Raw genomic sequence first — 17,032 nt, 5'->3', positions numbered from 1 at the left:
TGGGCCTCATCCAGATACTTTATCACATATCCACAAATAGTCTACAATCTAAATCTAAAACGCTTCTGATCCCAGGCTGGGAAGGTACATCTTGACTGTCAATCGGAGTGGCTGGAGAGGCACCTGGGAGAAATCAACACAATTCTAGGTGTGTCTGAGTGGCTCATGGAGGTGTGACTTGGGGACTATGTCTGGTCCCTGGCCTCCTCCTCTAGGTACACACACACACACACACACACACACACACCCCTCTCAATTTGCTTCCTGGCTGCCTGATGTAAACAGCTTTCTCTACCACGCCCTTCCACCATGATCTTTCTGCTTTGGCTCCAACTGACCACGGACTGAAACCTCTGAAATGTAAGCCAAGATAAACCTCTGCTGCTTTAATTTGTGGGTGTCAGGTATTTGGTCCCAGCAACGAGAAAGCTGACCAAAACATACGCATTTTGGATAAGGTACACTCAACCTGTGTGTACTTGTAAATATACTTCAGAGTCTCCTTAGAACAACTGACAAAGTCAGCAGCAGAGTTGGTGAGGCCAAGCACTGAGACCAGGTCTCACATAGACCCCCCTACTTAACCTCACCTGTCCCACATCCTCTGCAGTCATCAGATGAACTATGTGTCCTTCATTACTGTGAGTTTGAGAGTCAGTGAAAAGGCCTCGGGACAGCTGCCCCCCAGCAGCCTGCTCACTGGGTAATATGTCAGGAACTGATCTTTGTTCTTGAAAGCTGCAGAACTGAAAAGCATCTCCCAACCAGAGGATGAGGATCAGATCTTCTATATAAACCACACTGAAATCAGCCTCCAGGTAAGACGGACTTTGGACAAGAGTCCTCCATCTTCTCTGCCAGGTGGCTTTTCAAATAGTCACCTTTCTTCCCTCCACACTTTGTCTTTTAATTGGCCACTGGGTGCAGTGAGCACCCAGACTTGTGTCCAGTACCACTGGGATCAAATGCTCTGTTGTAATAACCAGACAAGTCTTTTAAATACAGCTACAACGGGGGAGTGTACAAGTCACTACTATGCTTTAAATACACATCAGCACAAAATTTCTAATCTTAAATAAAATAAAGTTCACTATTATTACATATATTTTAGGAATTTAAGGTAGATCAACATCTGACCCAAAATTGTCTTCATCCTATATGAAAGGGTAAAATTCAATCCAAAGCAGACAGATGAGAATATATTTAACATGTAAATATGAGGGGGGGCCAAGACGGAAAAATTTCATGCATCTTGATTTTATTTACGATGTGCTATCTGGGGTGACAGGTACAAGGGTGGCTGTGATCTGATGACTGCAGCAGCTGGGATGATACATGATGAATCATTACACTGGTCTTCATTGGGGCACGTCTGAAAATTCCTATGTTAAAATGATTTCTTCATTCAATTCCAATAACTACTCTAAAAGCTAACTATTTTATTAACTTAAGGCCATATACTATCAACCCTCAAACATCAACATAACTAACAATAATGGAGATATTAAAATTTACATGTCAACCATTTCAACACACTAAAATGTAAATAAGAAATCTTCAAATAAAATCCACAATGACATAAAAATCAATTTAAAACAGCCACAAACATTCATCAAAACTTACAGAATATAAAAATTTAGCTCATCTTTGTTCAAGTTAAAAGTATCTTCTTGATACCTCATCATATCAAAGCAAGTTTCATCCAATCATATTTAATCAGAGGGTACAGACTCTTTTTTGGGTTTTTTTTTGGTACCGGGGATCAAACTCCGGACCTTGCACTTGTGAGGCAGGCACCGGAACCACTGAGCTAAATCCCTGGCCCTCTCTCTTTTTCTTTTTTTGGTACCGGGGATCAAACTCAGGACCTTGCGCTTTCGAGGCAGGGGCGGTGTCACTGAGCTAAATCCCTAGCCCTGTTGGTGTCTCACTTAATCTTATAGGCTCTCACATCCACACATCCATTAAACAAAACCTATTACCCACCCCAAATTTACATTTGAGACCCAGAGAGGTCCACTGACTTGTCCTAGGCTACAGAGCCACTCAGTGATGATACTATGCCATCGTGTCCTGCTGTAAAGCCCACACCTCATGGCACACCTCAGCTAAAAGGAAAATGTCCTCCAGGCCCCACCCCAACATGCAAGCACAGACTGAATGGCTTAATACCACCAGGCAGCACACTGAAAAACAAATTATTCTAGACACATGCAAACAAGACCTTCATTAATGGACCTGCTCATCATTCTTTCCCTGACACAGACATTAACCTTTATGTACCCACTTATGAGAATTTCATTCCACATTTGACAAAAGCTTTTACTTTCCTCAGCTTATGCTTTAAAATTCCTAATTCTTTAATTCTTAACAAATTATAAAACTACAGGAAAACAAATATCTCCTGAAAAATTTTACAGAAAAAAAAAGTTACACTGAACAACTTTTTTTTAAAGTAGGGTAAAATATAACTAGTGTTAAAATTATGCAGAAGTTTCACCAAATCTAATCTTTGCAACGTATTAAATGAGAGCAAGGGATCAGGTTTTCTCTTTTTTTAAAAAAATTCCTATGTACAATATTATGCTGTTAAATGAAAAACAAAGTATATGATGATTCCAATTTAAACACTTTCTCCCTTCATCTACACATTGAAAGAGACAAGCCTGTGTGTACATAACACTGTTTGAGGTGACTGTATCTGGATAGCAGGTTTCTTCTATATTTTTTGTTTCTTTCAAATTTTCTACAAAGCATGACTATTATTTTTAGAAAAAGTCTACAAATGTTATTTTTTTAAATACATAGAAGAGAAACTGTCTAAAAAAGACTGGCCAGAGACCAGTGGAAAACTGATGGTCCCCAGGAGATGAATCAGTGGACCCGTAAGTGTTTCCTCGGGTCATTACAAAAGGGGGCTGTATGGGACTTATAAAAGTGTAATTGTTACTTTTAAGCTCACTGAGCTTGTTAAGGTTACTAAGCTTAAGAAATTCCAAAATAAACACAATCTCTTTGGGCCTCCAGTACTGTCTTCAGTGAGAGTCTGTTAGAGTGAAGTTCAGAAACATTAAGAGCATCCCTCACCAAAATGCGTGCTTGGGGGCCCAGAATATAATCTGAGACCACCATAAAGACAGGATTAAGACTACCCGAAATAAATACTCAGATTCAGCAGCTCCACTTCCTGGACATCCCTCAGCAACAGAACCCTTGAATAGTAAAGATGTGGTTCCATCCCCACATCTGTAAACAAGTCTGTGAGTGGCTCTCCTTTCACCTCTGCATGCCTCAGCAGCACCGAATTTCCAGTGAACTTTCTCTCCACTGAGAGCTGCAGGTCCAAGGAGGTGACTAGTGCCGGCATCTATCAGAAGAGCAGCCATCAGACTGTATCCCTGACCAGCAAGCTAACCAGCAAGGCACGCCCACTACAACCTTCCCAGGGCAGGAACACACTAAGGGAGCAGCGGAGCACTCTGCATCTGCACTGTTAGGAAGGGAAACAAACTCCCCAGAATAAGATCAGTGGAGCCCGGGAGTAACAAGTAGCCCAGGCAGCAGGGAGACCTCTGGGGTGGCTCTCAGTGTTCACTGGGGACAACTAAGAACTCTATCAATGCCTTCAAGGGTCATGGAGCGAGCAGAGCCCAGGAGAGAGCATTCTACAGACTGGGAATGTCGCCTCTGCACTGCACACCACTTCTCCCACGCCAAGGGAGCAAGAGCGGGAAGTGTGGCAACAGCGGCCAACATGGCGCCCTCCACCCACATTGTCCACCTACTTCCCCTTCACCCTCATTTCACTCTCCAACATTATGGAAATTTGTCCTTGTGTAAAAATAACCAGCTTTATAATGAAATCACTGAGAAAACGGGATCCATTGTGCAGCCAATTTTGCTGAAACATAATCCTCAGGAAAGTCAGGGGTCCTCAGAAGAGTTTTACAAAAACACTGCAAAGGATTTTAGATATGTTATCTGTGTTCTTTAAGTTACTTTATTTCCAAAAAGTCAGTGTTACATAATATTTCTTGAGTACCTTCACCAATGCCAGTAAAATTCAGGGAGATGTATTACTTCTGGACCCAGCTTCCACCTCTAAGGAAAGCTTTCCATTTTTATAGCTAACATGACAAAATCCACTTTTCAGCCAAGCTTCCTCAACACAGCAGTTTAGATACTATTTCAAATACTATTAAATTTAATGGCAGGCCTAAATTCAGACTTTTCATTTCACTTTTGCACCTACTGGAAATTATTTCACTCAAAATAATTATGTCTTCAGATGATTTCCTATTTCCACTTAAAGTGGAAACAAATTAGAACACTTCAAATTCTATTTGCACTTCCGAAATACAGAAATGACTCATTTATCTGGCATCATTAGAAAATGAAGTTCTCCACATTGGGCATTTTCCAGATAACTGCCACCCCTGAGAGCAGGAAGTGCTCTGTCCTGTCCCCAGCTACGTCCCCAGGGTCAAAAGCAGTGTCTGGTACACATCACACACTCATTAACACTCTCTGAACCTGAGTAAATAAAAGGAAAGTTCTTTTATTTTTAAACCAACTGATGAAAATTCTCCTACAAGGAGCACCCCACCCCTTTTTTGGAAGGGGTGGAGGTTGAGACAGGGTCTTGCTTTGTAGTTCAGGCTGGCCTTGAATTCCTGGCAATTCTCCTGCCTCAGCCTCCCAAGTGATCAGATTACAGGCATGCACCACTATGCTCAGCTTCTAGAAATGCCTTCTTTTAAAAAGAGGGAGAAAGGGCTGGGGATTTAGCTCAGTGGTTCTGCTCCCTGCCTTGCAACGGGCAAGGTCCCAAGTTCAATCCCCGGTACCAAAAAAATAAAAAAAATTTTAAAAAAATAAAAAGAGGGGAAAAAAGGCATTGAACAGAAATTAAGCTTTTCTTATTCCTTTGGGGATCAATAGAAACAGTGACTGCTCTACTCTCCTACTGAATACTGAATACTCTCCGTGCTCCCAGAAACCATTAAAATGCACAAGACCTTGGCTGCCATGTTCAAATGCCCTCCACGCTATACTCTCACAGCGTTCCCTTCTCCTAGATGAGCTGTCATTTCTGCTTACCGCTGCTGCCCCTGTACACACAAATGCCTGGCAAGGGTCTGAGTGAATTCTCCCTCTGAAGCAAAATAAAATGCATGGACTTGGTTACAGTTCAAAAGTCTTTTCCACTTACTTCTGACCTATGACTAGAGTATATGTTAACAGACTTCTTGTGTACATGCACGTGCATACACACATACACACACACACACTCTATGCCATTCTACATAAAATCTGAGATAGTTCTACTAGTTTTAAATGAGCATCTTAAGGATTTTCATTTAAGTACTGAGTTTCAAATATTAAATACAAGGAATGGCTCAACGACTAGCTCCAATATAAACTCCAGGGCATATTTTTTTCATCCATTTAGGAGCCATCAGCCACGACAGAGCTGGATTTCATCTTGCCTGATCAGGCCACAATTTAGAGTCACTGTTCCAAAGTTCATGGGAGCAAAAATCAAACACACTGGCAGCCACGGTGTGCTGTGCATGCCCAGAAAGGCCATCTCCCTGAACCCAAGAGTGGAAAGGATAATTTAAGTACAGCATTTGGTTTATACAATATAACTGGAGTTCCTTCCCCACAACAAACTTTGAATAATGTTTATAATTTAGCAATCAACTGAAATGATGAAAGAATTACCACAAATGAAATAAAATATTTATGTATTTCAAACCAGTAAAACTGTATCTTCAAAAGCTAAGAGAAACCTTGTTCTGAATCAGGGATGGATACAAATAAAATGGGGAATTTTGTTTATTTGGGCCTTTGAATTGCTTTTCTTCTTAAAGATTTAATGAACTTTCATTTGAAATAAGCATAGTTTACTAAATTAAAGGATCTGATTAAGTATTCCTTAAAAGTAACTAGCTGGGTAAACAATGGAGCAAGTTATCCAGGAGTCAAGAAGAGAAAAATTACTTCAGATTGTTTTATGAATATTCTTCCAAAATCCCCAATCCTTCAACAAAAATAGTTCAACGGAAGATTTCAGTTCCTGGTACTGCACTGAACAAAGAGAACCACATGTTTTTAATGGTTGCTCATAAACGACCCAAATAAATCTCCAAAAGAACAGCCGTGGTTCTTTCTGTATTTTTCCCTTCAAAACTCACAAGGCCAATTCAACACAGAAATAAAAATTACTGTACTTTATGGCACCACTCACTCTGTGACACATTTATTTGCTGTCGTGAACGTTAGTGCTTCAACAAAGTAAATAAGATTTAGAGAAAAATTTTCTTATTTGAAACAGCACAAAATATCCTTGCCATTTGTGGCAAAAAAAAAAGTTTACTCACCTCAAAGGAGAAAATATTCAAACTAAGTGAAAGACCTAAGTATTTACACATAATTGGCACAAGGAAGTTTTCCAAATAGCTTTCCAATCAATTAGGACACTGACTGAGATCAGAACTACAATTGCTAACTAGCATTTATAAGGAATGCAGCCTGCACAACACAAAGTATAACTTAAAATTTAACCACTCATTCTTTCTCCTCCCCCAGCTTTAACTCAGAATTAAACACAGAGCAACAGCACACCCTGCTGGAAGTAACTAATACAACTAGTGCAAGCAACAGCCCTGAATTTAAGATTCCACCAAGATGAGAATCATTTCGGAAGCACTGATCTCCCAATAACTGAAAACTGAGGTTCACAGGTATTAACCATCAGGTGCCTATACATGCAATCTTAAAGGTTAAATTAAGACTTAGAAAAACTCAAGTTAAAAAATACTGGTTTTTCCTGCTTGTTTCTCCTGCAGCACACAGCCCCAACCACCCCAAGTGATTTACTATATCTGGATTTAACCTAAATACAAATATTTTCAAATCTGCTTTCTCCAAAGAAAAACTGGTAAGAACATAAAAGAGGAAATTGAAGCCACTTTCTACATACAACTGTCTGAAGCCTGGCCTCAGAAATATCCCTAAAGACCACCATCAAGAATCCACAAGGCAGCCTGGTGGTCTGTGAACCGCAATTTACATGCCACTGGCAAAATGCCTACACAGATTCTGGCATTCAAAGCATGCAGACTATATTAAGAAACCACACGCCATGAAACTGCATCTAGAATGTGGCAACGTTTTCACAGACGAGGAAAATCATAGAAGCTATCGTCTGGTACTCCAGCTCTACCCTAACGCAAGCTTATTGGAGTCAGAGCACAGACCAGTATTAAAGACTTGTACGTGCACTCTCTGCCTACAGAAAGGAAACTGCTCAGTCCCACTGACCACCCTCCTTAGAGAAGAGACTGCTGTGGGTAACCAGTGTCAACTGAGAGGCCCCTTGCTCCCACATATGAAAGGTCCAACCTGCAGGGCACTCTTTGGAAGGCCAGCAATTCTGAAAGCCATCAACAAAGCCAATGAAAAGCAAGCGTTTCAGCATACTTTTCTTCAAGAACTCAAAGGCAATAAGCAGATCTATTTTACTGAAGTTGTTGCCAGTGGTATTACTTCATTCATAACTTCAATCAAGATACATGTGAATTAAAATTGTAAAGGGATACCAACCTCCAGCCTCTTTTCAAGCGATTCGATCCTGTCCTTTTTGCTAGCTAGGTTGGCCCGTGTGTAGCGGCTCTGCCCAGGAAGATATAAAACTTGACTGTAGCATTCTTCCCACACCTGGTTATAGGCTTCACTGGAGAGTTCTCCATGACTCATTCCTTGTTTGACCACTTCCATCTCCTGCACCAGAATGTCCTGGGCCTGTTCACAATAACAATTTCAGTAAGTTTAAGCACAACAAATACTTGACATCATCAAAGGGCATTAAAAGCCTAGTTTCTGTCCTCCTTGGCCAAACAGTGCTAGTTGGTTGTTTCATCTTGTTAGGGCTTCAGGGGTGGGGAGAGTTAAGTCAAATACATCTCCAAATATCATAACCATCTTATGAAGGAACCAATATGGCGACCTCATCCTAAAGCCAGTGAAACTAAGGCTCAGCAAGATTGAACAATTTATTCCAGACCACACCACTAGAATAAGTAAGCAGGTGAGACAGGACCCAAGCCCAGCAGGACCAGCGCTTGGGTGGGCTCCATCTGCTCCAGCACCCCACGCAGGACTCACAACCACATAGCATGGGCACAGGGACCCAGGCATCTTCTTGACATAAGCCTGTTTTTCACATTCTGAAGGAATGCCCCTGAGGTTGCCAGAACAGGATTAAGGGCACACACTAGATAATGATGGCTCGTATACCAGCTTTAGTTTACTCCTAAAGAAACTCAGTTCCAATCACAGCTTTACCATAGAAGTGGCTGTCTGTCTGAATGGCTTAATTTCACCGAGCCCATTTTTCAGCTGAAAAATGAGAATAACGCCTACCTGACACACTTATCATTAGGATTATGTAAATAATATACATTAAGGGCCCAGCCCAACACCAGAGTTCCATGAGAGATCACATAGCCCTCTCCCAGCCCTCACATAATGGCTCCAGAAAAACTGGCAACCACCTCAGTGGCTTAGAGAAGACTTTCAGTCTTTCTAATAACACTGGAAAATAAACATGTCAAAAATGCATAAACAAGAAAAATGACCAACAACCTAAAATGTGAATAAAATAGAAAGTCATTTTGATAGAAGATAAAGAATGGGTACTTTTTTGTTGCTGTTTTTGGTACCAGGATCTAACTCAGGACCTTGCACTTGCAAGGCAGGCGCAATGCCACTAAGCTAAATCCCCAGCCCCAAGAATGGGTACTTTTAAATAATAACTCTTAAGAGAAATAATACAAACAAACCTGTTTTAACATACTTGATGAAATTTCTGAACTCTATTAAAAGAGAAATGATATTTCATTCTAAAATTATATAGTCAAAATTTTTAAGTTCAGCTCTTGTCATTAGGAGAGAATGCAGCTAAGTTATCTTTAGAGAGTAAGAATAAAGAATCTGGGGCTGGGGATTTAGCTCAGTGGTTCTGCCACCTGCCTCAAAAGTGCAAGGACCCGAGTTTGATCCCCAGTACCAAAAGAAGAATGGGAATGGGCTGGGGATTTAGCTCAGTGGCACCGCACCTGCCTTGCAAGCACAAGGTCCTGAGTTCGATCCCCGCTACCAAAAATAAATATATAAATAAAGAATCTGCTTCGGGCCGGGGATTTAGCTCAGTGGTTTCGCCGCCTGCTCCGCAAGTGCAAGGACCCAAGTTCGATCCCCGGTACCAAAAAAAAAAAAAAAAATCTGCTTCAAATTTTTTTGGGAACAAAGAAAAATACAAAATAAAATACTGGAGAATATTTATCATTATTTGTTCCAAATAATCCCAAAGCAGTACTTAGAATTATTATCTTCAAAACCTGTATTAGAATTTCTCCCCTCAAAACCTCTAGGAGCAACAATGTGATCCTTGTTTCAGGTTGCCATACACACAATAAATTTGAGAAAATTTATTTCCTAAATTCCTTCTCCTCCTCATATTTTCACTCTAAAAAGAGGGAACTATGCAAGTATTGATTTCGGAGCCTGGCTCTCCGCTCAGTGATTAACTAGCCTGCCAGTACAGGCACTCAGCAGATGTCAGTTTCCCTGTCCCACTCACTAAAAAAGGAAGCTCAAAGGTGCCCAGAAATCCAGGGGGCGAGATGTTGAAATATAAATCTAAACTCTCCTCCCCTTTCTCCACCGTCTCAAAATCCTCTAATAAATATGAATGACGTGTGCAATAAGGAGCCCAGGAAGTGAGAATCTGAGGGAGTAGAGGGAAAGTGAGCAGGAGAGAAGACAGAAGAAGCCTGCAGTGCCTGCCAAGCGTGCAGTCTACCACCACCTCTCAGAGCCAAATACAGCAAAGGACACCACAGCATGGCAGACTTAGAAATTTACTCTTCATAGATCTGGGGACCAGGAACTTCAAGATAACAGGGTGCATTTGGTAAATACTATAGCAGAGGACATCACCCAAGAGAACTCACTCACTCCAGGGATAACACCTCTTGGAGGGGTGGAGCCTATGACCTAATCCCTTCTTAACAGTGCCTCCTCTTACTTATACTGTTACAGGGCAATTAAATGTCAACCTGAGTTTTACAAGAGACAGTCAAACCACAACAGCTTCCAACCAGGAACTGTCTTTATTTTCTTATACTACTACAGAGATTTCTACTCATAATCACAGCTACTTGCTCTGTCAAGCATAAAGAATGAAATGTATACCAAGGAAGAAGCAGGACACAGACTATACAAGAAACTTTCTTCATTATGAAAAGTGTACAGGGAAATCATGGGAGAGAAGCAAATTCTGTAAAAGTATTTCCTTTCCTTGAACTGGTGAGTGGTTTAATCTGTCAATACTTTTAATGCTGACAGTCACCAACTGATACTTTGACTTTTCGACATTACGATGGTATAAAGGTGCTATGCATCCAATATTTTGAATTCTGACCTGTTCCCAGCCTATCAACAGGCAACACAATGAACTCTCGTGAGAGGCTGAGCAAGAGCTCCTGCCAGCTGTGTAGTCCTGCAGGGTGCAGTGCTGCCATGAGGAGTGGTACGTTAAGGGTAGGAAGTGCATTTTCAAAATACTATTTTCAATTTATGATGGGTTATCAGAGCATAATTCATCATAAGTCAAAGGGTATCTGTACCCTTGGTTTTTCTTATGAGTCTAAGTAAACGAGCTTTAAGTATTAAAGGAATTCAATTCTATTCTGAAAGAGCAGAGTGGAACCACAGGAAATGGCAATCGCTGCAACTGTCAACCAAGCCAACAATGCCCATTAACCCAAAATACCTTGCCACCAAAACCAGTGTGTATCTGATAAACATGGGGCATGAAGTTATTTAAAGTCTGTCTTTTCACACACCTAATATGAACATTTATGTCTTAACCACATGCTTGAGCTGCTCCTGAGTGCCAATGTGGCAAAACACATTCATGTTTACCCATGACACACATAGCACCCAACAAATGCTTAAATCTCATGACAAAAACACTTCTGCTCAATCATACCTTCTTCAGCTCTTCTTTGGAGAACTTTTCATAGGGATTATGTTCCAGATAGGTGATGTGCTCTGAGTTATTGGTACCAAATCCTACAGTTTTTCCTTTCTTATTTCCAGAAGTTTCGTAGGGGTGATGTAAAAGGTCATAATGAAGCATTGTAATCATTTCTTTTTTGATTAATTCTTCACTTTTCTGTAAATCTGTTAGAGGTGGTTCTACATTTAACGGTCTTAGAATAGTTTCATTTACCTAAAATTTTAAAACAAGTACAATTAACAAATATACCACTGTATGCTACTGCTTTTACAGCTTGAATTAAATACCAGTTTTACATTTTCAAAAGCTATTTTATTTTCCTTCTAAAATCGTTACTGGGTTCAATACGTAACGATTACATTCACCATGAGGAGTTGGGGCATGTGTATAACACATCCTAGTTTTTTTACCCTTCCTCCCTCCATCTCTCAGTCCCTTTCCCTTTGCAAAAGATCTATCTCCCTGTTTCCTATTATCTACCTTTTTTTTCAGTGTAACATTTTAAAGACTGGATTGGGAACTACTTTCCTATATTCCAGAAGGCAGATGAACTTTTGTTTATAGTCTTTATGAGTAATATAAGAAGCATCAATCATATGAAAAGAAACTTAAAGCCTGGTGTAGTGGTGCGTGCCTAAGTGGTGCACTCTCAGAGACTGAGGCAAGAGTATCACCAGTTTGAGCCCAGCCTGGGTAACTCAGCTATTTAGGGAGAATATGTCTCAAAATACATGTCCAAAAGGGCTGGGAAGGTAGCTCAGTGCAGAGACCCTAAGTTCAATCCCTAATGCTAAATAAATGATGGAAGGAAAGAAGGAAGGAGAAGGGAGAGAGGGAGAGAAAAGAAATGAAACAAACTTTCTAAACCAGAAATTTCAATACTTACTTCAGATGGTCTTGGCAAATCTTTCTGGACAGCTTTGTGCATTCGTTTCATTTCCTTCACACGCTCTGCCTCACGTATGGCCTAAAAAATGATTTTATATCCCTTAGTGTATTTGACACTTCTCAATAAAGCTGAAAACACTTTAGTCTATCAGATCAAAAATGTTCAAAACGTAAAGCTGTAGAAATCTATGTAAGTTTATAGAAAGGTAATGTTAAGGCCACAGACATCGCTTCTCGGCCTTTTGGCTAAGATCAAATGTAATGTTAAGGCCACAGAGATCCCTCAGTCTATTTATTCTTACTACAACAGAACCTAAGAATTTCCAATGTCTACCAGAGCACTTCCCAAATGATTGGCCTCCATGCATCCAATAATCACTTTTCTGTCTAAATGGCAGTCTGAAACTCAGAGGAGACTCCTACAACACAGCCTTGCCCTTTCACCCCAAAGCTACTGACTTTTAACAGCCAGGAAATGTTTCCTGATTGTCAAGTTATGAACAGTGTGGTAGCACATTAAAATTTCCATGCCATTTCTGAGAAAGCAAATGTAATTCAAACTAGCTGAGAGCGCAAAATGCAAAAAGTACATCCATGGCTTCCCACCACAAAGCATGTTCATGTTATGTGGGTCCCTCAGACAAGGATCTCCACTGATGTCACTTACACAAGCCCCCTGAAAAAGTTAACTGAAGTCATCCTGAGTCATAATCTCACATCTAGTTCAGGAGTCAGGACTTAGCAGCCACAAGACTTGGGAAATTGAACTTAATTCATCTGAGCCTGTGTCCTCATTTCAAAAGTGGAGCTAACAATACATCACTTGGCTGTTATGTATAAATGAGAAAATAACTATAAGACATGTTAGTACAATGTGTTACTAATCTTCTTTGATACATTCTGTAGACTTCCAAATCCATGTTTTATTAATTTACACTTGACTTAAAACTACTTTACTCAAGGACCGGGGATTTAGCTGAGTGGTTCCGCCACCTGCCTCACAAGCGCAAGGTCCCAAGTTCCATCCCCGGTACCAAAAAAGAAAAAAAAATTATTTTACTCAACTAGCCCAAGATATACATGTTTTTAACATCTTTTCTTCACTAGACTGAAGCGATGCCTAAATGACTACTTACGTGTATTTTAGCAAAGCAAAATGAATTTGACAGTAAATTTCCATATACATTTCAAGAATGACTATCAAGATATTGTGAATATATTATCAATTACATCAATATATATTATTAACAATGTAATCTAATTCAGGATAATTACTTTAAATGCTGAAAACACTTCTAAGTAAAAACTGAGATATTTAACAGTGACTTTTCATTCTTCAAGCCTCCTGACACACTCAGCCAACACCCACACTTTCTTCTCCCACCTCACCCACCTGCTTTCGAGCGTCCACATCAGCAGCATCTTCAATGTACGTGTCATCCACTTCACGTTCTTCCAGCTCCTTCTCAGCATTTTCTGGCAGAACAATTTCAAAATCGTTCTTGGGTGCAGGAAGCCCCATTAATCCTAAACGAAGATGTTCACGAGATTCTCTTTCCTGTAAGAAAAAAATGGTTTTTCTCAATTCATACAAAGGAAGGGGTCAATCAGTTTTCTACAAGAGTCTCTAAAAACAATAGCCTAATATTAATTCTAGAATAATGATTTTGACTGCAGAACTATGCTTTTTTTAAAAAATGTTCTACCTGCCTATGTTCCCTACATGAAGACCAATCAAAATGTGACTTGTGATCAATGAAGACGCTCTAGGATAATCCAACAAAGTTTCGAAAGCACCTCTATAAGTGCAGAAAAAAGGCTACTTGGATTTTCATAGAAGGAATACATTTCTGACACTGAAATTTAACAGCAAATGAAAAGAACAAATAAAAGTTAACTTGTCCTTCAACTAATAAAACCAAACCTAGAAGATGCCTAAATCTGTGTGCATGTCCACTTACAATGGAAATATTAAATCACAGGTAGATGAAAGGCAAGAGTCCAAAGTTTCCCAAGAAACCACCCAAAGTTTTTGCCAATGCACCCTTGGCTTACCTCCCAGGCTTGTTTCCCAGTCCCCCTAAAAATAAAAGTCACTGAGACAATGGACATTTTTACTCAACTTCAGACCCCCTCAAGTGTCCAGGTGCATGTTTTATACCCAGTAGTTCCCACTTTCTTTATATAGCCATTCAGAGTCACCATTAGTTGATATCAATTTAGGCATTAATATAATTATAAATTAAATCCATACATTAAGTTAGAATTAAGTTATAAACTGAAGACAGGTCAGGACCATTGGAATTCATTTAAAGGAAAACTTGGCAAGGATTTTCTATGGCATCAGATAAGGTACCATAGTGAAGTAACATGGGCAGAAGCAAAAACTGTAGTTTTTAGAATTAGTTTTCCATATCACGGCAAAATATACAAAAGAAAATGTCACTGAAATCAACAAATATCAAATTAACGTGGATTTAAGATCTAGGCTGTCCTAAATACATGAAATAGAAGAACTCACGCTCAAAAATCTAATTTATGAGGCATGTAAAACTTTAGAGCATTAAAAAAATGTATATCCTTTAAAAAAGTATTAATGATAAAAGTTAAAATTATAAAAGCATTACTTTGAACATTGTTAATATTCGCAAACATACTAAGAGTGAAAAAAATGGCTAATAAACCCAAAATGTTCCCCCCTCATCTTACAAACCACTTTCCTTTGCTGGTATCAACAGATGTACAGATATGTACTGATGGGGAGAATTTTTAATTTGGTACCCATGATACACTAAAAAAAAAATTTTAGGGCTGGGGACAGAGCTCAGTGATAGAGTGCCTGCTTAGCATGTGATCTCTGGTACCACAAGAAAAAAAAATTAAGAGTATTAAAAGGAAATTGACATTTACCATCTGCTTCACATAAGAGGGATCATTGTAGTCTGCCATCCCATCCTCGGGATTAATGTTTAACTTATCTCTAAGTGGAGTTCTACCCGGGGTAGAGTTAACCACTGGTTTGGGGGTTGTTCCACTCCGGGGAGTCAGCCCTTCTGCTCCATTAGAAGGTGTCCTACAATAACAGAAATCCCAATTATATTAACTATCATTTACACTTGGATTGTGCTTTCAAATGTCTTTCACATAAATTATTTCACAGGGAATGCAGAACACAAGGAAGAAACAAAGATGCCAAAAATTCTGTCTGCCTAGTTTTAAATTAGTTCTCTAATTAAAAATAATGGTTTGAGGGCCAAGGATTTAGCTCAGTGGTTCCACCTGCCTCAAAAGCGCAAGGACCCAAGTTCAATCCCCAGTACCGCCCCCCGAAAAAATAATAATAATGGTTTGAGTTCAATCTCCAGTAATGGCAAATTAAGAATTTTTTTAAAATAAAGATTTGGTTTAGCCAACATAGTATGTACACACAATATTTTATTGACTTCTAATGGTCATTACATCTGACATCAATTTGGCTTCCTAAATAAGGTCCACCAATAATTATTTCAACCTTCCTGCTGTGTGAGGGTGGCTAAGAATGGGCAGTGGGGAGGAAGGCTGCACTCGCGCACCAGATGACTTCTGAGCTCAGTGTTCCCCTCCTATCATTCTTCTCCCTCCCTGCCAAGTGGCTGCCTATCTTGTCCAGTCATTCCTTCCACTATCATCAAAGTGCACAATCACATCTGGTATGAATAGGCTGAGGGCTAGGATACTCCAACAATAAAGTCCATAGAACAGAATTTGCAGCAACTTATACTTTAATTGGTCAAAGACTTTTTGCTACAGTTGTTGTTGTTGCTTACTTCCTATATGGTGACTATGTTCCAGACTGGTGGTGCTGCCACACAGCTGTTCCCAATAAGTAGGGTGTTATCATGAAAAACATGGTCCCTGCCCCACAGAGCATATGATTCGTTGAAGAGGGTTAGGCTCTCTTCAGCACTGCAAGAAGCATTAAATGTTCAACAAGCCAAGGCCATGGTGGTCCACACCTATAATCCCAGATGCTTGGGAGATTAACTAGGAGGACTGCAAGATCAAGGCCAGCCTGGGCAACTTGGCAAGACTCTGTCTTAAAATTTAAAAAGGCTAGGGATATAAATGGGAGTAGAGTGCTGGCTAACCATAACAAGGACTTGGATTCAACCCCCACTACCAAGAAAAATTATGTAAAGAGTGGCTGCCAGTACTGCTTGATTCTGCTGGCATGTAAAGCCTGAAGTCGGAGGGGCTTTCCATACTAGACCCGCAGGAGTATATATAGTCTTACAAAGTTAACCCCAATACCTAGCCCTTAAAAGCTAAAATTCCATTTTAACACAGGGTGCTTCTGTAACATTTATATCTTAAAGATTCTTTTTAAAAAACAGCAGCTTAAAAAACAAAAGAAATGCAAATAAATACTAAGCTCTAGTTAATGATATGCATGTAGAATGTTTAGGCATGAAAATTGGTATCTGCTAATCCTCTGAAGTGCCTTAAAAAATAAGATGATGGGTGGATAAGTGATAACATGAACACAGTACTGTTAACAATCATGGGTAGATGAATGTTCACTACCATTCTTTCAACTTTTCTGAATGTTCAAACATGCTGTGTCCAAGTCCTTGAATTCACATTTTTCTAAAACATAAAGCACGTTTATTTTTACAATACCTGAATGGGGTAGAGAGAACTGTATTTGGGGTCTGAACAACTTGCCGCTGTGGAGTCACACCTGAGAAGTCGCTCTCATGCAGGGGTGTGTTGAGTCCTCCTTTTAACGGGGTGTCCACATTGGTCAAGGCCATGAGGTTCTGGGCTTCCTGATAATCAAGAAGGCAAAGAGTTATGTTTAGCAATTTCAGACAGATTACTAGAAATCTCCTCTCCCAGTCCTATTATACAAATCCTGAAGCAGGGAGCATTCTTCACATTTTCTCATGAAAACCAAGAGAAAATGAGTACTGGGCCATGGCAGCTTTTAATACATTCATTCTTTCTCAACCTAACATTTCTGATAGGATATGTCTCAAGATCCAACTTTTTAAAAGGAGTAGGGATGCAGTT

The 17,032-nt window shown here is 39.8% G+C and overlaps 1 protein-coding gene across 1 annotated transcript in view; it reads right to left on the bottom strand.

Moving 5' to 3' along the window:
• The window catches only part of Cdc5l (cell division cycle 5 like), a 44,502-nt gene that overhangs the window by 11,356 nt on the left and 16,114 nt on the right, over positions 1-17,032 (bottom strand). The window contains exons 9-14 of the mRNA XM_004846443.4: positions 16,640-16,788; positions 14,891-15,053; positions 13,374-13,538; positions 11,979-12,059; positions 11,063-11,305; positions 7,612-7,809 (exon numbers count right to left, since the gene is read on the bottom strand). Of these exons, the coding sequence (XP_004846500.1) occupies positions 7,612-7,809; positions 11,063-11,305; positions 11,979-12,059; positions 13,374-13,538; positions 14,891-15,053; positions 16,640-16,788 (999 nt within the window). The remainder of the gene's footprint in view (positions 1-7,611; positions 7,810-11,062; positions 11,306-11,978; positions 12,060-13,373; positions 13,539-14,890; positions 15,054-16,639; positions 16,789-17,032) is intronic.

The sequence above is a fragment of the Heterocephalus glaber genome, unplaced genomic scaffold (assembly GCF_053883595.1).
Source record: "Heterocephalus glaber isolate CG9 unplaced genomic scaffold, H.glaber_assembly_v1.0 deba00001497, whole genome shotgun sequence".
Classification (NCBI taxonomy): Eukaryota; Metazoa; Chordata; class Mammalia; order Rodentia; family Bathyergidae; genus Heterocephalus; species Heterocephalus glaber.
This window is presented reverse-complemented; position numbering and strand designations above follow the sequence as displayed.